Raw genomic sequence first — 23,617 nt, 5'->3', positions numbered from 1 at the left:
TTAATTTTCTTTTAGAGTAAGGTATAGTTCCTCCTGCTTAATTTTCTTTTTTTTTTTTAAAGAAATATAAAAGTACTTCATTTCAGTTTTGATTTTTTTCTTTTCCTGCTAAAAAGCAAAGATAGTTCTGCAAAGGCAACTTATTAATCTTCAATGTCTGTAATACTGTCAGTTGAAATAGCTACTGGAGAAAATACAGGCCTCCTTCTTGGGCTGGGTATGAGCTTGCTACTAGTGCTTACAATTTTTTTTCTTCAAAGGAGGGCTCCATAATAAGTTGAGAGTCTAGAATGGTAATAACATAAATAAGTTTTGGCCTGTACCAAGCATGAGTGTTTTTCAGGCTGCTGTGTTAGTTTAAAAGCATATGATTTCCAGTTTACAATGCTAACATTTCCCGTATTGGATGCCTGTTTAGTTTCTTCTTCAGTACTTACTGCGTTTGCAGCAGCAAGAACCATGCTCAGAACACAAGAAAGCAACAGGAATTTCATTTTGAGAGAGAGTCCTGTGAAGCAGATTGAAAACAGAAGTTAGCATCCTGGTTTTGGCAAAAGGAGTGACCTGGGGGGAGTATGGTTGTCCTCCATGCAGAGAGAAAGGAAAAGCAAACAACAGGAACTATCCCTAATTGAGTATGGCTTATGGTGCGACCTTAACTGTCATCTCTGCTCCACGTACGTGGTCGGGGTAAGTCATTATAGAATAAAGCTTGTTATGCTTCTACCTCCTGCTGCCTTGTCTGTGCTTTGAGATCTTGTCAGCATTTTACTTCTCATTATTTTTGTCTTTGATTCTACCTCTCCCTAATTTTACTCTTTCCTAACAATGCTTATGGAAACTTTCTGCAATTTTTTGTTTTAAGCAACAGGCATAGCAGCAGAGCATTGGCATTTCTTGAGTAGTTCTTATCACATGCTCTTTTTTCAGACTCTCAGAATGGTTGAGGTTGGCAGGGACCTCTGGAGGTCTAGTCCATTCCCCAGACATGCTCAAACAGGGTCAGCGAGAAGAAGCCAGGACTCTGCAGTCAGGTTTTGAAGCATCTCTGAGAATGGAGAATCCACAACCTCTCTGGGCAACCTATGCCAGTGCTTGACCACTCTCATGGTGGAGAAATTATTTTCCTTCCAATTCACAATCATGCAGTCTACAGCCATACCACATACGAGTTTTGTTACGAAATTTAGCCTAGGTAACATTAAAGCATCTGTATTACCTTTGGGTTGCATGTTGAACAGCTGGTTAGTAGCTCAGACGAAGTCGGCTGGCTCTGGTGATAGTGGTGTGTGAATGGCTGGTGTCTATATATACAGTTTGAGTATTATGGCTTACATCAGAAAACCACAAGACGTCATGAATCAGACCTTCTTAAGACCTTTTGGATGTTTGGTTTATTTCTCAGCTGATAAAGAAACCAGTCTTCTTGTCTATGACCCCTACTAATCCTTGGAGGACTGACAGGTTTGGCAATGGAAGTGTGTGTGCATGTTATAAAAGGAGTATTTGTTATACATTTTTTCAATATAAATATTCTGACTGTAGGGTTCTGCACTTTAGTGATGCTGGAAGAATACTTGGGTGATAATGCCTAGAGTATTGAAGCTGCTAACTGAGAAGGAGTGTTAAAATTAAAAAATTACCTCTATTCCTGAAGAAATGGCAACTTGTGAATTAAAGTTACTGCTGCCTTTTGAAGCGAGCTGTATATCAGCAGCGTACTTGCAGTTTGAGCTGTGCTTTCTGACATCCGACTATATGCAGGTTAAGCAAAAAGCTATTAAAAGACAAGTCTCTAAATAAGTTTTCAATTACAGTGTTTGGTTGGTGATTATTTTAGTAGAAAAGTCTGAACTGGTAAATAAGTTTAAATTAATACATATATCGGGAAAATCTTGCAGGATGCAATTCAGAAGAAGTTGGCATTGTGCTGGATCTGTTCAAGGCCACCGACATCAACAGCTCATCTGTATGCTCTTTTCTGGGTGCATCTCTGAGGGCATAAAGCATAATACATACTTGGATCACACAGGCACTTGCAACTTAAGGATCTGAGGTGAACTGTAAATTTGTTACAAAGCATCCTCTTAGCCTGTTTTGGAGGCAATACAGTAGATATTGCTCGTAAAGCACAGGGATGAAGGAGCAGAAAGAAGAAAATAGGCTTTTTATAGGATTTTCTATATTGGCATGTTTGTGTTTGTGCAGTTATTTGTTGACTAGTTGGAAAGATTGTCCTCATCCTCAATGAAAATAACAGCCACTCTATGAAAAAATCAAACCCAAACAAAACCCAAAACCAGATAGAAATAGAAATTCACTTCAGATATATCTGGGAAATGTGATGAAATGCTAATTGACTCTTTTCCCGTAGAGTATATGCAAGGCCATTGAGAAGAAGAACATGTTATCCAGAGTTTATAGCATGAGGATGGTTTTTTGGGGAAGCATTCATGCAAAACCGATCAGTGTTTTGCCACAAAGTGTAAAATGGCGACCCCACACCTGTTGGCCTGGACTGTTGAACCAGAATCACAGGTGAGGTGGTGGTCACCTGTATTTCCTTCTTTTTGGAGTCTTCCCTGTGGCTGTGGAGGAGGACTGAAAATTAAACACAACTGGTATCAGTACAGCACTGATAAGGAGCCTAATCTCCTTTCAAAGATTAGTCAGTGAAAAGAGATAAGCCAGCTTGCCTCTGGCAGCTATATGCTTCTGGTTTGTTAATGTTTGATTAGATCCTTGCACCTCTTCGCACAGAGGAAACCTACTTAACTGAGCAATTTCCCTAAATTTTGGAGGAGAGGTTTTGTGAGTTAACTGCTGCTCAGTGCCAGTTGGTGGAAGCTGGACATAGGTGATGTTGCTCATCTGTGGTATTTATGGTGTTTTGTCTGTTCTTAACCCTAAACTAACAAAATACAGCTAAACTTTCTTCTGTTTTTAAGCCAATTTGTGTTGTCTTGAAAGCTCTACTCACAGAGACTCAAGCCACATTTAATGGAGGAGGAGCTCATGATTGCCTTGAGAGCCGAATGTCCTGCCTGATAGCAAGTGAGACCTAAAGGGATGAGAGCAGGCCATTTCTGTTGAATTTATTGTCACAGGGATTAGTGCATGTAGCTGATGAGGATGCTTGCCCTGACACATACAGTTCTAGGTCCGGAGGACAGACTTGATCTACAGAGGACTTAATGGTTGTCCTGGATCAGAGGGAAGGATTGTCTGGTTGGGTGTTACGTCTGTAGCAGTGGGTGTTTTGGCAGGAGAGAGGAAGTGCAGGTTGACGTTCCTCCTGGAATATCCCACGTGTTGTCAGTCTTCCATTAAGATTGGAAGTTATGGCTGCATCCTGGATTTTGATACCCTGTAACCGACCTGTCTAGAAACATCTATCCCCATCTGCTTTTCTTCTCACTTAACATTGATCTGCTGTTTTTGCTGAAATAGAGGGAAAGTCAGTAAGTCAGATAATTTTAGTCCTGTTCATATTATAACCAGCTGCACACAGTGGATAAGATTGTGCCATGGTTTAAGTGTGAGCAATGAGTACATTTGTGCATGTATTCTCTATATATGCATATGTATGTGAATGTGTGTGTGTCAAAGGGTGCCTGAGTCTTAGTAAGAATGTGATTTCACTGTTGACTCTCACTTCTAGAGAGGGAAAATACTGATGACTAGACAGATGTTTAATTTAAGTTCAGTTAAAAGTAAATGGAAACAATCAAGTCTACACAAGGTAAATAAGATAAAAGTTAGTGATAATTTTATCTGCTTCACAAATTGAAGAAATAATAAAGATTAAAATATTTATAAGTTAAGCTAGAATAGTAACAATATAGTTAAAGTATTGATGGTGAAACTAGCTTCCATTTATCATCCTTAATGTTCTTATAATTTGTAGATTAAATATTGGTGGTGCTTGTCCCCTCATGGACTACAAGAGCTCAGGTGAAAATTTTTCTTGTACTGTGACTGTAGCATCTCTCTATGCATACATTAGCAAATGCTCCTTTTCTGTGTCTTGCAGTAGAAAAGCAGAACTGGCAGCATCACTGAGAATTTCAAAACACGTGGGATGCTGATCTGCTTCTCAGTATATTAGGTGCTTCATATATCCACAGCTGTAATCATCTCGGTGATGGTTGTTGTTTGCCCTGCAGAACTTGGACTGTTTAAAGGAAAATTTTCCCTGTTTGCCCTGATAAATTCAATTTCACTGTATCTTTTTCTAATACTTGGTTTGAGCCGAGTTAGTATTAGCCTCAGTGGAGAATTGGTCAATCTCTTGTGAATTGTCCTTGTGTGAAATATATTTGATTGTTTTAAGGTGGCTGACTCTTGGCTGTTGAAAGAGCAAATAAGCAATAGACTGCAGTCAGGCAGAAAAAATGCTGTCAGAATTATTTTTTCCCTGAGACATTGAAGTCCCAGAGAAAGGATCTTTTTCAAATGGAATTGGCACAGAGAATATGCTTTTGTACATGCAATCCAGGTTGATTTATATACATTGTTGTGTGATGTTAACAGAACGTGAAGTGGGAGACAAGTCAGGCTTACAGGAGGAACTGTCAGTGAAACTGGGTTTGGTGGCAAATAATCTTTTATGTAAGAAGTTCCTGTGTTGAAAATAATAGTAGCTTGATTCATTGTCTCCCAAAGCATCAGGCCTGGTTGGACTAGGATTAGCAGCCCTTGCTGGTTCAAGAGCAAATTAGTGAGAGGCAAGTGGACTTCCTCTATTTGAGCTACCAAAACAGCATTTCTGAATCCAATTTTCTTTTCATTGGACAGGTGACATGGTTCAGATGAAAGGTGTTTTCTGATCTTCCTTTGTAAGAATAGCATTTGGGGCTTCTTACTTACAGCAGAGCATGCCTGGAGTGTTTTCGGTGAAGTGCTTGGCTTAAAATCACAAAGTTAATGGGATACAGCAATAATCTCATTCTGTCCTGTTTTTTATGCCTAAATTGTGCCTGTCTTCAGGCAAGCAAAAGTTGGGAGATGGTGAAAGAAATAGTTAGCATTTCTTTCTCAGGAAAAGTGGTAGCAGCAGTTGGTGCTTCTGTGGGAGGAAAGAAGAATGTGCCTGCTAAGGAGAAGAAGGAGGTGTTGGAGCTGTGATATCCTCTGCTCCTTGTGATGGTGAACCTTTTGCTAATCAGTCTTTTGACATGCATCCACACTCATCATGCTAATAGAATTAGCTCATTACACAGTTTGTCAGCAGGAATTCTGTGTGGCACTGGTATTATTAGTGTTGCATTTCAAGAGGTGGGAGAAGTAGTATCTGAAAAGCACTGATTTTTTTCATGTATTCCAGTAATTATGGTTTAAGAACTGGTTTATATGATCAAGCCTCTAGTTTCTTCTCCTCCCTTAAATCTAAAATGAAATTTCCATTGAACTGTTCCCTTGATACCTTTTCTTTGACAAAGTTTTGACAAAACCCATATATCTAGGTAGACTTCGATTTTATTTGAGACTTCAATGCAGAATGTTAAACTGATAATACAGTAATAAAGGAAACAAGTCCTATTTCAAGGTGATTTTCTTCAGTGTGTGGTAAAATCCACATCCTATAATTCTACTGAAGAGTTTTGTGAACAGCTCAGTCATCAGGTTAGTACTATTTATTGGTTTGGAGAGATCATGGATACATGCAGGGGGATAAGACTGGTTGTTTAGCTATGAACCACTTGGAGTAGTTAACTTTTCTGCACTCGTGTTATTTGATAAGAATGCAGTGAACCTCTTGAAAACTATGAAGCTGTTAATTACAGAAATAAATGGGATTCACATATTTCACCAGTTTTAGTGCAGCACTGGGATTCTGTTCAGCCAGGCTCAGAACAGGAGATTTTCATTTATGTCTTCTGCAACAAAGAAGAAAATGTTATTAACCTTTGATACCAAAGAGACGTTTTTATACTGTATCACTAACAAGAAAGCGATACATTAAAGTTTCAGAGGGCTCATGCAGGGGAATGCTATCCCTCATAAAAAACAAGTACGGCAGTTGCTATCATATTCAGGAGCCATTCATTTAGATAGGTGCTTGCTTGTTTCTAGTGTTAGGTCTCAACCTGTTTGTGAGCCAAGAATCCCTTCCACCCCTCTCTTCACAAATGACTGACCCTAAACACCTCTTTGGATGAGCAATCATTGACAGCAGTATGTGTGTGGTATGATAACTTACTGCAGCTTACTTCCACACGTGGTTTATGACTGGTAAATTGTCATCAGAAGAGCTCGAAAAATTCTGAGAAGCGAAGGCTCTGCATGTCTGCCTTCTGTCACATAACTGTTCTAGGATTAACCTGTGCTACAGCTACCCTTGCTTATTGACTGGTACTATTGTTTAGCTGTCACTCAGGGCTAGATTAGAAGGTAGGTTGCGAAAATGCCTTAGGTTGAATGTAGTTATGTAAATCTCAAATTGCTATAATGACAGCTTTTGTTCAGCTGCTGCCTAATTCTAGAGACATCACCAGCACAGTAGTACCTAGCTTCTCACTCTCCTAGAGAAGTCTCGATGTGGATTGAGCTGAACCAAACATATGCCTAGCCCATTTAGGATTCAGAAACTGTTCCTGCCTCTGCCTAAGCCTCCTGATGCATGCAATCTGGTGGGTACTGTCTGAACATGTGTTGCATCTTGCAGATTAGGTAAAATAGACGGTTTGACTTGCAACTATAGTGTGATGACAGCATTTGTATTGTATATAGTAATCTAGAGGTGAGCATAGTCACTTGATCAGTGAGAGGTCTCAGTTGTTTTCCCTTCTTTAAATGCATTTTCAATCAATATGCTTTGACCACTGATTTAAAAGTACAAGCTCACTTTGTCTTTCCTTTGGCACTGAAGGATAAAATACAGTGTTTCTTGACAGACAGACATGCAGAATGTATAGGTTCAGACACCGTACAGGAATGATTTGATATTTAGTACATACCACCTCCTAATTTCTTCCTCATGGAAAAGATTACTTTTTCCTATCTTTATAAAACAATTCAGAACCTTGCACCTTTTGCAGTCTTTGTCTTGTCTTACTGTTCCATTTGTCTCCATGCACAGTAGCCATAAGCTTCTGGTTACAAGCTCTTTCCTATATGTTTTAGTCTGAGAATGTGCCTCATCTCAATAGGAACATTTTGTCATATACATCTGCCTGTTCTTTTAGGTTTACCTTCCTTAATCCCAAAGCAGTGGCACCATTCCTTCAAAGCAATGAGTTTGTCTTGGTCTCCATCACACTCTTGGAAGAAACGGGTTATGCAGTGTTCCATGGGAACAAGGGAGGCTCTCAAAGGCACGAGCTCCGAGTGTGTTAATAATCTGAAAGAAAGAGCAAGTATGTAGAGCTGTATTTCATTAATAAATGATCAGGATCATCAAAGATGATCTAAGCTGCTAGAAGATGACAATGGTGGCTTTGATAGAGATGCACCCATGGATTCTGTTGTGGTGCTTCTGTAGTGAATCTGTCACAGGTCATTATGATGATGTATATACCAGATAAAACGTTTTAACTGCTATTTGTTTGCTAACATTTTTTTCTAGAAGTATTATTGCAACCTTGCTCACAACTCATCAGTTGTGGAGTTTTGCCGTTAATCTTCAGGCAATCAATCTTGGAAAGATGCTTAGCTATGTTCTAAGACAGAAGGTGTGATCAGCACAAGGTATTGAGGGCCTGCAGTCTTGAAACATGGATCCCACCACCGAGTGTCATGACCAAAAGCCTGATAGCTGAAATCTGAGTCACGTTCTCAGAAGCCGGGGGCTTCCTCTGAACTGTGACACCAGTGCTGTCTTACCATATCTGCTCCTTAAACTGGGAGACTTCTGTAGTATTAGTTGAAAATTATGGGTATCTCACTAGTGAATTATTGCTGACAGGCCTCTGCCCTTTGTACTTAGCCTGTTGCTCTTAGCTTCAGTAGCAACATGAACCTTGTTTGCTTCCAGGATCAGGGCATTAGTAGCTATTAAGCTGTATAGCTTAAGGTGTAATACGTGATTATGAAAGGCAAGAGGATAGCACATTCTGACCTAAGACATGGGTCCAGCAAAACAGTGAGAGAAGCTCTGTTAGAGGTGAGTCTCTGCTTAGAAAGAGGGGGATACTGGCTTCTATCAGCTGAGGGACTGGTCCTATCTGTAGAGAATCCTTCGAATGGTTTTTAGAAAAGTAAAACAGCCTGAGCTTAAACAGCAAATTGGAACTGAACCTGCAAAGATGATTTTTTTTTTTTTTTTTTTTTTTACCTGTCAACAGGGTGCTGATCAAGCTGATGAAACTGCCAGTGCACCGGATACACATACATGTGATAATTTTTCTCAAAGTCATGCAGGAGCAACTCAACTGCATGGTCACCAGCCACAAGGCGCTTGTCATTCTGGTAGATTTTTTTGACCTGAACACAACAGAGAAAGTGATATTTTTTTTGTTTAGAAATAAAGATCTGTCCTGAAGAGAACTATTCAGCAAGGAGGTGGTTTGAAGAAATGAAACTTGATAAAATACCACCAGGGAAATGGGTTTTAGTGTTTGTGACCATATGCAGCACGAAAAGTTTGCCGCAAGGAGTCCAGATGATTTTTGTTGCTGTCCATGTCAATTATGGTAGTAACTAGAAAGGAAGATAAATTCCTGTGGCCTAATCATCAGACTCAGCTAAGCAGGGCAGTAGTCTCAGGTTGGTAGGAGATGAAACCAATTTTATCACATTTGTTGATCATCTTTCCTGAGGCAAGCAACAGATTTTGGTGTGAAATAAACTATCTCAGAAATTATTTAATTTGTACCATTTAGTATGAGATGTTCCAGGTAGCCCAATGTCCCTCTTGGTAACTGTAAGTAGACTTTGGTGCTGCTCAAGCATATTTAAACCTGTTGTGACCTACTGCATGCACTTCCTACTCCAGAGTTAGAGCAGCCCAGGTCTTGGTTTAACTTAAACTATTTTCTAACACTTATGGCTCTTTAGGCATTTATGGCATATATATCTTCAAATATAAACTACTGTCACCAATTCACTTGACATAAATCCTTCTCTAAAAAAAAAGCCCAATGGTAATAGATGCTTACTCTATTTTAAACCAATGTAGTGTGATGCTGCAGGTCTATTGGATGGTAGAAAACAGCTCTTTTCTCTTAAAACTGAGCATCAGATGTGTAATTTTATAGCCCTTTAATATCATGATGTAGACGGACAGTGGATGTGGCTGGATTAAAAAGTGCAAACAATACCCTTAACTGTTGAGTCCATTCTCAGGTACTTCTGCATTGATGACTAAGTACAAGGTGTGTCTTGAGAACAGAAGAGGAGCTACTTTTGGTCAGTGCAAGGCAGGGATCCCCTGCCCCCATAAGGGTCCCCTAAACTCTGTTGTAATTCTGTCTCCAATCCTGCTGTGTGACTGCCCAGTCACTCAGTCTCATGAGGTCCTTGAGCAGTTTTCTTCATGGTGAGTCCAAGTCCTTCCTTTGACTACCTGTACATTGTCAGCAGACTTTGTCACCTGTGTTCCTCTTCCAGGTCACTTGAAAGCTGAATGGCACGAGTCCTTTCAACTTGGGGAACTCCACAGGTGAGCTCTTGGCTGACTGTTCCCTCTTGTTCTGTCTTTTAATTAGTTATCCATACCCAGACCTTCCATCTTATGGCTGCTTAGTTTCTTTAAGTCCTTTGGAAAATGGCATTGACTGCATGAATTGGGTCATCCTTATCTGCGTATTAGTTGATCTTTCCAAGAGAATTGTCACAAAGCACTTCCCTGAACAGAAGCTGTTTCATGTCTTCTCAAGTGAACAATGTTTATCTAGGTGTGCATTAATTCTTTCTCTTCTGCCTCTTGTCTGTAGATACTGACTTCAAAGTAATAGACTTGGCTTGCATTTGCTTGGACAAAAGGAACATTCATAGCAGAAATGCATCTCAGCTTCAATAAGTGCAAGGGGACATGTAAGTGTATTTTGCAACTTGTGAATCTAATTGAATTTAAATTGCCTTAACCAGAAAGGGAATGCTCTTAGGAAATGGGAGAACTTGTAAGATGTGAAGAAAAAAGTGATTCACATGGTTAGTCCAGCTCTAACAATGTAACTGCAGATCTTATTTTAAAAGGATTGCTGACCTTACTCCTTTGCTTTTCGGTTAGAAATCCAGAACCATCCAGATCACGTTCATAATATTGCATAAGGATGTTTTTGAGCCAGTCTCGCATCCGGAGGGGGAACTGATCCACTTCATAATCAGTACAGTGGGGGATGTCTGTGCCAAACAGGAAAGCGTTTGTTAACAAGTGATCTGTTAAGTCCCCATTCAAGCATTTCTGAGCCAAGTTAGATTTGATTCTCACTAGCAAACTTTCAGTTAAGCTTAAAATTGATGGAGCAGTTAACACATAAAATTGGGAATGCAACTAATGGGTTCAATTACAAATCTACAATTCTTTGGTGCACATGCTTACCCAGTTGTGCAAGCCACAATCTTTATCTGTGCAGCTTCTGAGCAGAGTTGTGCAGTGAAACTGTTATCAGTCAGTTGCATGAAAGCAGAGTTCTTGACAGCAAAGGAACATTCTGGCTGAGAGTGCAGCACCTTTCCTCCCAAGGTATGGAGCAATTGAAGAGCTTGGAAATCAGTTCTGGCTTTTAAATCCTTATTTCTGCATTTAGCATCTAAGTAGTTTTTGGGGGGGAGTTATTGGACTTGACATTTTCATTTATTAACTGGCTGAAAATGCTGGTTTTCTCGTCAAGGTATTAAAAAAACATCTTCAGATGCTATAGCAATGGGAGCATGTAAGAGTGCAGGGGCAAGATAGGGTTGACAACAAATTGGTGTAAGCACAAGAGGGATGTCTTTAGGATTCAGATAATTATACCCTTAATTATAGAAAAAGTGACTTTTTGGACATGTTTAGGGTTTGAAGATCTTATTTAGCAGATAATTGATGCAGAAGGGGGAGAGCACAGGTAGAAAGCAGATAACTCAGGGCTAACTGCTGGTTAAGGCTATTGGGTCTTATACCTAGGTGAATTCTTCATAGAAAAACAAGTCTTACATTTGCAGGAGCCCATATAGTCTATGTGCAGCTGGCGTCCTATTTTTGTCCCTTCAAGCTGACATTTGGTGCCAAAGAGTTGACATGTGCCATCATAAGTCTTATTATCCGTACCACAAACCTAGAGGAGGAGTGAAAAACAAAACCACCCCCACCACTGTGTTGAGAAAAATTCTAGTCACTCATATAGGCATTACAATAATAAAAGTATCATTAACATATGGTGTAGCAGTTGAAAATACCCACAGGGAATACATGTGATCAGAAGTACTGAAAATTGTAGTTGTTATATGCCTACATAAGATCTGTACTTACCCAGTTTTGAGGCACTTGAATTTATTTGTGTGTGGTAGTGGTATAGTTTCTGAGATAGTACAGGATTATTACACTAGCTATGTACTAGTATTCAGTATATGCTCTAAAACATCAAATGGATAAATAGAACTTTTAGTGACAGGGAAAAGCTATGATCCCTGAGAGACTCAGTGAAGCAAATCACTTTAGGTACTACGTAGCTACATGTATTCATACAATTCTCAAGCTATAGTTGGTGAGTTTGGGTACTTTATAATTTTACAATTACTGGAATCACCCAAATGCACTTGCATGCTTTTTAGAGTAGAATTATTCTAAATAATAGCAGGGGAATGTATCATCTTGTAAACATTTAGTTGGCTTTCCCTCACGCTGGGCACTGAATGAAATACTTACATGCTCATAGTCTTTGGTGGAGGGGCAAGCAGCAGGATCTTGGCAAATACACCTGGGTTTCCCTTGCTTGTCCGCATGGCAGACTTTACCTCTTTTGCAGTGGAAGTTCCTACATGGGTCTAGCAATCATAGCAAGAAGGAGGGACTGTTAGAGGGGATGGGATGAAGCCAAGTTTTGTCAGGTACTACTAACAGTCAAAGCAAAATATAGCCCAATATTCACCAAGGAATCATGTGCTTTTTGTAAGGTTGTTAAAATTCAGCTGGATCTTGTGTTGATTAAAGAAAGCCAAACTTTAAATGAGATTTTTTCTTGAGACTTCTAGCAGTCCCAGGTTTGAGTTGGATGGGGAAATAAATTTCTCAGAAAAAGCTATTTCTTCTGTAAGGACTGACATTCACTTCTAGCTTCCTTTGGTGAAACATATCCCATCTGTCCTTACTGAATCCAGCACTGGCACTTGTCCCACTCCTGGTTGAATTCAAGCTACTGTTCTGAAACTGAACAGTTTCAATGCAAGGTAATTCCCATTTCTGTATAACTGACACAAAAATTTGTGCGTTGTCTACAAATGTTTTTCACAAACAAATGAGTAAATCCAAGGGTATTCTCTGGGAACATAACTGCGATGCAGGATTATGTACAAGCACAGTTCAGTCACATGAAATTGCGTGCTGCCAAAGGCAGAAAAGAAATGCAATCCAGCAGATTCCCCAGCCACAGAGAGTTAGCAATTACACAATGGCTTTGCTTGTGGCTTACCCAGGAAAGCCTTCTCACTCCTGTTGTTTGCACTTTCCGTTTCACCATAGGAGCTGCCTGTAGTCTTAACCTGTACAGTCACAGAGACATAAGCAGAAGTTGTGGTAAATCTTGGGAAGAAAAAAATGCTTGGACAAAATTTTTTTCAGGTACAAATATAGAGCTGACTGAGGCACGGTTTGCTCTGCTTGCAGCAGAAAGAGGTTGCTATGCAAAGTGCATGAGAAGTGCATAAAACCTCTGGTAGTATTAAGGCACTCTGTTATTTGGAGGTGGGGGGCGGGGAAGTAGGAGGTGGAGAGAGAGAGACAGGAGCTTAGTAAGGCCTGAGCACCTGGAGGTTCTGCAGTACTTGACACAGAGCAGCGTAGTGCCTCAAGGCTGGTAAAGTTGGTGCTTCAAGTCTTAGTTTGCACCAGGGCCTTCCAGCTCAGCGAGTGAGAGCTGCCTCTCAGTAGTGCCTGGGAGCAGCAGCACCATGAGCTGCCGGGCCAGACCCGTGAAGCGGGAGGAGAAGGAAAGGATGCATCTTCAGTTCTGACCCTTCTTTGGTGCTATGGGGAGGTGCCTGCCCTCTCTCAAATGGATGCTTCCTATCATTTCTTTATTACAGATCCTTATTTAACAGCTATAGGAAAACTCATTCCTTTCTTTGGAAGAACACCCCTCATAGTCCACTGGTTATCTAACAGCTGACTGGGGTACGGGAGACCTGGGTACAGCATCCTCCTTCGTCTGAAGGGACAAAGCCCTCCTCCTTAATCTTATGAGAAAGTCCCTAGCCTCTAGGATGGTAATTATTACGGGGACTCTCGCCCTGCCTTTCCAAGCTGTTCACTTTTGTATGGTAGTGCTTGAAATCTTTGGCAGAGAGGAGTGAACAGCCTTTCCTAGTTAGCTTGAGGCTGGGTTCCAGGTTTTGCATCTGTGTATCCTTATTTATTTATATGTTTCATTACACAGCCCATTAGGGCTGGAGCTCTTACATGAGTTGTGCTCGCTTCCTTTCTGGTACAATTAATTTAAAAGTTGTATGTAAAGTGACACAGCATGAACCAGATGAGTAGTGAATAAAAGGGGAGAGGAGACTTCTGCATATTAATAATTTATTACACCTGTTTTTATCCAAAATATCCTTTCAATCATCAGGAATTTAAACTTGGGACTGGTTTCCCTCCCCCCCCCTCTTTTCTTCTAGTATTCCAACTTTATTTTAAAGAGAACTTACCTTATCTTCACTTTCCATTGAATTCATGCTCTGAACAGAGCTGCTTGTTTCCAGTTTTTGCTTGCTGTCAGAATTAGGTGGCTCATAATCATTTTGTTCAGAGTGAATAAAGTCTTTAATGTTGACATCTTGGTAATCCTTGGTGTCTCTATGAACTGCAGCGTCATCTTCGGTGGCTCCTTCCCCTTCATGCTCAGTACTGGTGCTCTCCTGGTCATTACTCTGGATTCTCTCCTCTTCCTCATAGGCTGCCTCTTTCCATGTATTGCTGAGATCTTCCTCGCCATCAACATCACCACTGTCATGACCATCATCATGATCATCATTGCTGTCCTCTGTACCTTGTCTTTCCACCACTGTGTCGTGATCACTCTGATAGTTTACTTGAATATTGTCTTTCCTCTGTTGGCTTTGCCATTTGTCATCTTGATTTTCATTATGGGTTTTTTGAGAGAGGGGGATTTCTTCTTTATAGGGCTGCTTCTGGCTGTTCTTCCTCTCTTCCAGGTCAAATTTCTCACCATGTCTCTTGGTTATTCGGATTGGTTGACTGGAATCTTTCAGGATTTCATCAGATTGCATACTGTTTTCATTTTGCGGTCTTTTGTATTGGTTACCTTGATTTGGCTGGTGGATATTGTGCTTCATATTTCTGGAATCAGTTTCTTCACCCCATTCCTCATTCTCTTCCACACCTTCTTCATCACTTTCACTATTTTTTTCTGATAGGCCAACTGTATTTTTATTATATTTCCACATGTTATGTTCATGATCAAGACTGAGAGCACCCACTGGATTTTCTGCATTACCCAGAGCATGTCGATTGGCCGTGTTACTGTGTTTCTCATGTCTCCTGAACGGGTAATGCTCAGAGCTGGACTGTTCTCTGCCACTGCTTCCAGAGTCACTGTCCTGGTTATCAGAAGCCAAACCCGGTTTATTGTGCAGTGCAAGGAAATTGATGCTTTTTAGGCTGTTTTTCACTTGATGTTCACTACCAGTTCTTCCTTGTTTTCTAGTCGTCCGGGGCTCATCCGTGTGCTCAGCATCTGGTACTGATACCTCTAGGTTTAAGTTTTTGTGACTGGGCAGGAAATCATCATTGTCTACATACCCTGTGTTCTCTTCCTTTGGGGCTTCAAGATGAATATCTTCAGTCTTTAAAAAAATAATAAATTAACAAGTAGATAAATAAATCGTAGAATTTATTTGAAGTCAACACAATGTTATTTTTTCCTTCTATTGCAAAGCATGACACTGAGGGGTTTTTTTGTAAATGCTCCTCTTAAGCTAGCCCAGAGCATGAAATTCACAGCTGATGTAATTTCCATTTCTCAGCAATTGGTTTATCTGTCCTTTCTTTTATTGCTGGAGTTTCTGAAGAAGTCTATGCAACTCTGTTTAAGATCGCATAGGAAATAGATGCATACGGGTGTCTTGTGAAATCTCAAAATGCGTAATTAGTAATTTAGTGTCATAACTTCAGGTACTTAGAGGCTGCAGTAATTATCGCTTACCTCAGAGAAGGGGGGTACGATACTCATCTTCCTACACAGATAAATGGGGAGGCCTGGGAAAAGAGGGGCAGGGGGAGAGAGAGAACACCTTTCACAAGGTGTCATGGTAGTAATTCCTGAGGAGTGCACTGTATCTTAACTAGTTCGTAATTGATGTATTCATCTGCTTTGAGTCTGATACATCATTGCTTCCTAGTTGAATTCATCAGGAATTGTATTTGGTGGCAGCTACTGTATCATAAACTTACTAGCAAGAGTTGTAGGTGTTTGCTGAGTGGCTTTTTTTGCATGCTGCCAAGTCAATAGCAAAACTAGTAACTTCAGTGGAAAAGGTTCAAATGCTTGAGGAGAAAGCAGGTACTAAAATGACTGTTAGCTCCTGCTGCAGCAATTGCCCTTCCACTACTGTTAGCATCACAGCAGCTGTGGGGTGAGTGCGGGCACTTCCAATAGCAGCAATGTCTGATGCTCAGTGTTGCTTATTGCTTATTACAATATAGCACCTGATGCTGATTTTCCTTAAAGCTTTTGGGGGGTTTATTTATGAAGACGAGACTACTTCAGTGCCCAAGTTGCTGGAATAGCATTTCCTTTAGCATGGGCAGAGTCATGACTGCTTGGAAACAAACACTCCACTAACAAATACTTACACAAATTTAAAAAAAAAAAAAAAAGGTAGGATTAGAAATATTAATTTAGCTCTTGGCAGATCAGCTATATCCTATTTCCTCATGTCAAGGTGGTATCTGAATGTTTTAGAAGTTTGTCTTTTGCCTAGTGTACTTACTGATGTAGGAAAAGTACTAGGCAATATATTCGCTATGTTATTTCCAATGTTTCCTCAAATCTAACAGAAATTCAGTTAAGAGCTTTTCCAGATTAAATGCACATTTCTCGAAGACCTTATAAAAATTGATCTATGTGTTACCAAGCATCTCAAGCTGATGTTAAAACATTTGAAAATTTTCAAGAACAGGGATTTTTTTACATGTGTTTTTGGGCACTGCTCTGTACAACATTTTGTTTTTTACATTTAAGCAAAAATCAGTCTTCTGTGAAGGGCTTCCAGTTCTATAGAGTTAGAAAATATAAGGCCAAACAGTCATTAAGATTGTCTATTATGGATGCCTGTATTTGAAGCAGTAGTGTGAGAAAGATGTGGCTCGTGTCTTGACAGGAAGCCTTGTCATGTGCCACAACCTCAGTGCAGAGATGTGCATGGACGTGATTTTCAGCTGCTGCTTTTTGTTATGCATTTGTCCCCATAATAAACTTTTAGAACTTGCTTGCTTGTGACAATATTTGGGTCTCTTAATATGATGGCAAATTTCAGTCAATGTAGCTATAATTAGCTACTGTTAGGGGACAACTGGCCTTTGATGTTGCATATTCAGTTGGAATTGATGATTCGTCAGGTATTGCAATGTTTTGTTTTGATGCAAGTGTCTTCTGTATGAGTTGTTTCTGGGAGACAGCTGTAGGCTGCAAACTAGTGTTTATACCATAGTTTGTTCTGCTAGATACTTCATTAGGAAAAGTTAATTTTTTTTTGCTTTCAGAATGCAGAGCACCATTTGGAATGACATGAAATGTATCTGGAAAGCTGCACAGAGTGGGAAATAATTCATAATTTAAAAAAAAAAGTTAGCATAAGAGTTGGGATTTTGCATTTCTTACTACAATAACATGCTCTGAATTTAGTTCTTCCAAAACATTAATTGGGTTGGAGCCAAGGTCCATTGTGTCTGAACCACAAATGCTTACCGGAATGGTGCAATAAAGAGGAATTTTAATTTGGGTCAACCGTGAATGCAAAATGGTGAGCTCTGTCATTAGCATGCATATATGGCATAGGGCTGCTGAAGTCATCTGCCTCATTACCATCAGGGCTGTCTTGGCAGTCACAGTGTACTTTTCCAAGATGAGCTGTAGCTAATGCTCTGTATTGTGAATAATGAAACATATGGTGGCTAAAATTCTTACACATTTGAGACTGCATATGATCACTTGGTGTGATAAATTGAGGATTGCATTCTCCTTGTTTACTGGAGCAGCGATAATGATGAGTTTGACTGTCAGTGGAGCTTGTTGTATGTACAAATATGGGTGTAATGATTATATGTGAGGATTCATTTAAGGTAATTTTTTCAAATAAGTGAAACTTCTGTTGTTCCATTTCTAGCTGTGTAAAATGTGAGGTGTGAGATGCCTGGTACTAATTCTTGGGGTGAGGGAGCCTACAGTTTTTTAACCTAAATGAGTTTGCCAACCACTACTTATATGCTAATGTGTTTTATATATTTGAGATGAATAATATAGGTTGCCTTTTAATGTTTACAGAACAAGAGGAGTACCTTTTCTGGAGTTTTCTGTCCCTGGGTTCCGAGTTTGTAGTTTGAAGGATGGGTCTAGAATAGACAAATATATTCAATATCTGCATGTAAATAAAAATCTTGTACAGGTCAACGGGGTAACATAGAGTATTCACAGAATGGGAAATGAAGTGTCCAATAATAACAGCATGATGAGGACTTACTGGAATAGCAAAAGCTGATCCTACAAGACAAATGAAGAGAGCTACAGCCTTCATGCTTTTCAGATCTCGTAGAGGACAATAGTTAATGGTACAGTGGTAGGGTTTAGACGTTTCCTTTCTGCAAGCAACATGAAAAGAAATAAAGTTAGGATTTGGGTATAATGGTCTAGAAATGACTGATGGAAGCAATGTAGTGGCTGCTGTAACTTGCTTAGTCTGAAGACACATAAAATTTCCACGCAGCGTCCAGTTGTACATAAACTCAGGTGTTAGACCAGCTTATCTAGCAGACACTTCGGTCTTGGTTCTTTTACAGGACTTAAGCTGTATGCTGTGTTCACAAACTCTGGTGTTACTGAAAGACAGAGTTATGAATGTACATAAATCTTTGTGTAAATCTTTACCTACTCTTCTGAGACACTACTTTGTGAAAAATGTCTCTTTTTATTTAGTTCTGAGACAATGCCTGTTTGTGGCATCTCTATGGCCAAGGTGTCTCCTGGCTGCTCTCCTCTGTGGCTGTAGGAGGAATAATTAAGTGGTGAAGTTCTGCTCGGCAGGTCTCAAAGCCCAGAATTGTTGTCCAGGCTGCTTGATGGATGGGTGCAGTCCTGCTTTGGAAGCAACAAACCCAGCTCTGCTGTGCAGTAGTGTACAAGACGAGTGGTTGGAAGAACATGCAATGGATTGGGGATTTCTTCAGTCTGTGCTGATATCCTCAGGTGAGTGGAAGCCAGGCAACTCATTTTTACATCTGATGTCGCCAGCAAATTTTCTCACTTTTGCAGTGCAATGTACTAGAATTTTCTATGGCTGTAGTTGTATCACTAGGAAAAGCAAAAATAAACAAGTCATATTGTTTCTGGTGTCCCCCCCCCCCCCCTTTTTTTTTTACTGTATTGGTTTGTTATTCTTTCTAATTCCCTCCTTTTTTTTTTTTCTGTATTCATAGAGGATCAGTAGGATTTTCACTCTGCTTCTGTTTCTGCTCTCATTCTACTGGCTGTTCTTCCTTGGAAATTGTCTTCTCAGTCTTCACCTACCCCCTTGCCCTTTAAAATATTTTCACTTTCCGCCTAACATATGTCCTTTTACATTGCTTCCCCCTTTCCTAATGAAACACGTACCACCATGTCCCTAGTGGAAGAACACTGTGTCTTTTGCTGGTTGAACTCCCCAGCACACAAAGAAACTGGCAGTGGTTTCAGCCAGTTAGGTCAACTGTATTCAATCACATGAGGCTCAATCTATGGCTTTAAAATGTTGTTCACCCAGATGGTTTTTCTTGGGGAGGATCCCAAAACACCAAAATGAGAAATCCAGGGGAGCTTGTGCTTATGGGAGCCAGAATTGTGAAGCAAGAAACAAAGACTTTGATCATTACATTTTTTCTTTTGTTTTGTTTTGGTTTTTTGTGTAGAAGCTTGTAAAGGCATCCTGGCTACTGCTGTCCTTAGATCTGAAGTGTACACTTTGGAAGATCTCAGTGTTATACATTATTTAATGTCAATGTCTTTTAGTTAATGAAAAGCAAAATACTTCATTAGTGGTGCATATCCAATACGCAAACCATTTTACTTGAAGTTAACTGACTTAGTCTCCAAATTATCTCTTATCTAATTATCTGTTATCTCTTTGGCATCCAGAGTTAGTCGTTTAAGATGTTTTCAGAGGGAAAGACAGAATACAACAAAAGCCACTAATAAGCATATGCAAAATGCCTCACTGGGCTGTGCATGGGTAGTCACTTCAGATCAAGGCAAGTTTTGTTAGACTGAGGGTCATGCAGGTGACTTGCCAGAAATGCAGGGGCATAATCCAATTTCACGTATAGGCCTAAAAATTGTATACTGTGCTTTTGAAGGCCTGGCAAGTGACTGAGGAAGGAATTATTTGAATTAGGTAGTCTCGATTTCTGTTTCTGTTGATGTCACTCCATGTTCGGTTAGGCTCCAGGGGCTTGGTTGTGCAATACGCCAAGACCTTTTGCCAGAATCCAGGAGAACCTTTTTGCTTTCTATACATAATCCACGTGAAGAGTTCTAGGTGGTTTGCTGGAGCAGGAGCCAAGGGATTGGCAGCTTGAAGGGTAAAGCTCTTAGTGAGGGGAAAAATACACAATGAACTCTTCCTGCAAGCCTGCAGCGCTTTTTGCTGCAAATGTTGTGGCTCATGGCAATGGGATTTTTGTACTTGCTCATTTGGTCTTTCAGTGTTAGAAAGGAAAAGTCATTTTTGCTGAAATAATGGAATAGCCAGCCTGCGCAGGTGCAGGCATGAGAAAGCTCCCATAGATCATATGTAATATATGGCAATTATGATTATGGTGAGGGAAGAAATTAAGCACTACCGAATTGTCATGTGATGCAAGGATCTGCACTGTGACATTCACTTCTTTTACACTGAAATCTAAATGTGAAGACACTTTGCTCTTGCTTTAATTTCTAAATTTGTCCTACAGAACAGAATTTCTAAAAAGAAGCTTTCGTAACATATAAGATTATCAGAACTGTCAGTAAAGAATAATTACACAAGAAGCTATTTTAAAAGCAAGCAGATATCCCCCTGAAGCACTGCAGTCACTATACTCTGCAGAAAAATCTGTAGGAAAACTTAACCAAAAGATGAATATGAAATTTCTTGAATATGATTTTTTTAACCAAGAAATGAGGAATTTAGCAATACTTCAGCTTGAGGATATCGAGAAAACAACACTAACTAGGCCCTCCACCCCTTTTTCAGGGTTGGAAAGAATAATGTGTTTTGCCTGAAACTTGGAGGAGGCAAAAGATCCGAGTTGTTTATTCCATTGCAGTGGGTTGCCAGCAGGATACGTGTAGCTCAGCTTAAAATAGGGAAAAAACCCACTTGCTTTTCTTGATGTGGATGTGATAATTGCTCTGAGTAAACAACCCCTGAATTGACCCTTCTTCAGAGGACAGTGCGCAGCTGCTGAGCTGAGATGGAGCTAAGCATGCTTTGCTGAACACAGATGCAGTGGGCCATGTTGGACACCTCCAAGGTTGGCTTCTGCATCTGCTGCACAACGAAGTACACCCAGCTTGTGAGAGTCTCTGCCAGGACTCAAGAAGAGCTGCTTTATGAAGAGGAGTTGCCTCTCTGAGCATGGGCTGCATGCAACAGCATCGTCATCTCTGTATTTATCTGAGGGCCTGCTGAGCGTGGCAAGCATCAGTCCCGGCCTGTGATCAGACTTACACAAGTGTATGATGGGGTAGCTGAAACCTCTGATACATCAGTACATTTTAAAAGGTGGAGTGTTTATCCATCTACTTGGTTTGCTGAACTTGCAAACAGTAACACTTTCCCCTCAGGTAATGAGAGCTGGAAAAGTGGATCACAAGTTAAAAGTCTGTTTATCCTTAAGATAAGTGCGTAAAAAAATGCCGTTTAAAGGTTCATGATTGAGTGTCTTCCTGAAACTCTGGCAGTGTACCCTTGGGGATCAGAGAGGGAGCTCTTGTGAGCTCCTTCACAGGCTCTTGTGAGTTTACCCCTGACAGGAAGACTGCACAAGGGCTGCTGTTCTAATAGTGTGTCAGCAGTCACTTGAAATACCGTTCAATGACATTATTTTTGTCTGTAGGGCTTGAAGAAACAGCACCTGGCATGCCTGCTAGTCTTGCCTGTGCTTCTCAGCTATGCTGTACCACATGCATTTTGTACATCAGTCCAGCTCAGTCACCCAGGGATTTCACTGGGGTTTGCTGTTACTCATTGCTCATAGCAGGAAGTCTGCATCTTTAATTGAAAATTAGAGAGAATTTCAAGAATAGACGAGATGCCAAGTGCAGTCTTTCCTGCTGTTTCTGTATTTTGTTTCTGATTCAGCATTGTTGTCAGCCACTGAAATAGCAAATTTCTTGCAGCTGTGACCTAGCAGATTCTCTTGCTTTCTGAAATGCCATCCAGAAGTTATTAACTTGCAAAGGCTGGTGCTGAAGGTGACAAATGCCTCACGTTTAACAAAAGAAATCATGCAGACTGACCTACTTTCAGTTCTAGCATTGGCAGAAAACTTAGCATAGGCTTTTGTCCTTAGACCTAACTCCAGAAGATGAAGTTGCCCAATCCCCTGCCATCGCTAACGAGCATGGATGTTGTCTGGCATTTAGAAAAGGGATCTGGAAGACAATGGGTCAGCTTTGGAACTGAGTTTCTCATTGTGTAGATTAGGCATGAATGCTCATTTCATGAGGATGAGACTTGGGTAATAAGGTTTTACAAAAGCTTATTACCCGAGTCAGGTGAAATGTTTCAAGACACTATGATTTTCATAATTATTAAAATGATAGGGAAGTTTTAGAATTGAGCTTTCATTCATATATCCCCAAAGTATCATTGTGAAACCATGTAATATGATTTTTTTAAATCATTCCATTGAAACTTTTTTGAACTGAAATAAAATCGGACATCTTGTAATTATTGTAAAAGGTCTCTGCTTGGTGCTATGTCAAGCTTGTTAGCAAGAAATACTGATGCCCACATCCTCACTGATAACTGCTGTAAAGATGTAGGTCCTCCTAGCCAGGTAATGATCACAGCACTAATACCAAGTGGATGGAGTTTTGTGTATGAGGGGAAATTCATGAGTGTGCAAACGGAGGATTCTCCATGCAATGGCTGTTCCTTCTATAACCAAGATGTGTACATGATACTCTTAAATTGCAACTGGTACAGCACATTCTTATGTCTAGGTCTGTTTAAAAAGCCCTTGTGAAAGTGTGTGTGTGTATACATGTTATATATGTGTATAAGCTGGTCCATGTGTACATATGTAAAAAGAAAAGGCAGTGTTTGAGACAGAGATCTGAACTGAGTAAAAGAAAAAAATTGCAATAAGAAAACAAATACCAAAGCATAAAATTATTCCACTCATTCTGTACCAGTAAATAGCTGGTAATGAGAATCAATCCCTCTGATGCTACCAGCTTTACAGTTGCAAAAGCCATTGGTTGTAAGTCCTTGGTGGCTAAATGCAAACCCCCCCTCCCCCAAACAACAGTATTTCAGGACATGTTAAAACAGTTTTTAAATAAACTATTCACATTAAGTTAATGTAATTGTTTGATCTATTACCCTTCTACCATTTGATTTTATTTTCTACTAGTTGAGATCTGGGGTTTGAGGTGGGTGGTGGGAGAGTGGTGTGATTGAGCGCCCTGTGTAGTATAAGTCCAGTTCAAGCCGAAAAAAGCTGCTTTTATTTAATTTGAGAAGGGTCAAAATGAGACCTATTTAGTAGCCAGAAGTATTTTCTATATTTGATATGAGTTTGTGGGTTTTGTCATCTCTCGGAATCTGCATTTCCTTCATGGATGCCCTGTTTGCTACAGGTTTTTACCAGTTCTACCAACACCTTTGTGAAAGGTTCCTCCAAGACCAGCCACAGTTTCTCTCTCTCCTTTCTCTTATGGGAAAAGAGAAGGGTGAATCTGCTTTTTGTGGCCTTGTCTATGACATTAAGGTTCCTTACAGGAGATTGTGACAGGTGTTGGGAAATCAGGTCACACCATGGTTTTCAGCTGGATGATCATATGCTTAAGCAAGCGTGTATTTTGCTTGACTCTTGTTGGCCATCACATAATGCTTGATTGTTTTGCAAGATCACAGGGTAAATAATGGTCCCAGCAGTAAGATGGTCTTCCTCAACACAATAACTATACAGTGTTTTTTCTCTTAGAACATTTATTTCTGTTCTAAACAAAAACATCTGAAATTATTTATCCTTAAAACAAACAATGACACTCTATAAAAGCTT

General features: G+C 40.0%; 3 protein-coding genes across 5 annotated transcripts in view; 2 read left to right on the top strand and 1 right to left on the bottom strand.

Moving 5' to 3' along the window:
• NUDT9 (nudix hydrolase 9) overlaps positions 1-18,802 on the top strand; it is a 33,348-nt gene extending 14,546 nt beyond the window's left edge. For 2 of the 3 annotated variants that reach the window (XM_075751319.1, XM_075751318.1), the window contains exon 8: positions 18,396-18,802. In XM_075751319.1, the coding sequence (XP_075607434.1) occupies positions 18,396-18,787 (392 nt within the window). In that variant the 3' untranslated portion in view covers positions 18,788-18,802. Of the gene's footprint in view, positions 1-418; positions 686-18,395 lie in introns of those variants that run through there. The other variant, XM_075751322.1, reaches the window with a different exon arrangement.
• On the bottom strand, positions 7,162-17,889 carry SPARCL1 (SPARC like 1). The gene is made up of 9 exons (XM_075750674.1): positions 17,836-17,889; positions 17,654-17,707; positions 13,783-14,940; positions 12,555-12,624; positions 11,792-11,919; positions 11,081-11,201; positions 10,148-10,284; positions 8,276-8,424; positions 7,162-7,342 (listed from the first exon to the last, which is right to left on the bottom strand). Exons 1-9 carry the CDS (start codon positions 17,887-17,889, stop codon positions 7,162-7,164), a joined length of 2,052 nt encoding a protein of 683 aa, XP_075606789.1.
• The window catches only part of IBSP (integrin binding sialoprotein), a 50,825-nt gene continuing 35,588 nt past the window's right edge, over positions 8,381-23,617 (top strand). Inside the window, exons 1-2 of the mRNA XM_075751326.1 lie at positions 8,381-9,601; positions 9,876-9,975. The gene's annotated coding sequence lies outside the window, so the exon portion shown is untranslated. The remainder of the gene's footprint in view (positions 9,602-9,875; positions 9,976-23,617) is intronic.

Source organism: Balearica regulorum, chromosome 4, assembly GCF_011004875.1.
Source record: "Balearica regulorum gibbericeps isolate bBalReg1 chromosome 4, bBalReg1.pri, whole genome shotgun sequence".
Classification (NCBI taxonomy): Eukaryota; Metazoa; Chordata; class Aves; order Gruiformes; family Gruidae; genus Balearica; species Balearica regulorum.
Note: the sequence above shows the minus strand (reverse complement) of the source record. Positions and strands in the feature narration are given on the sequence as shown.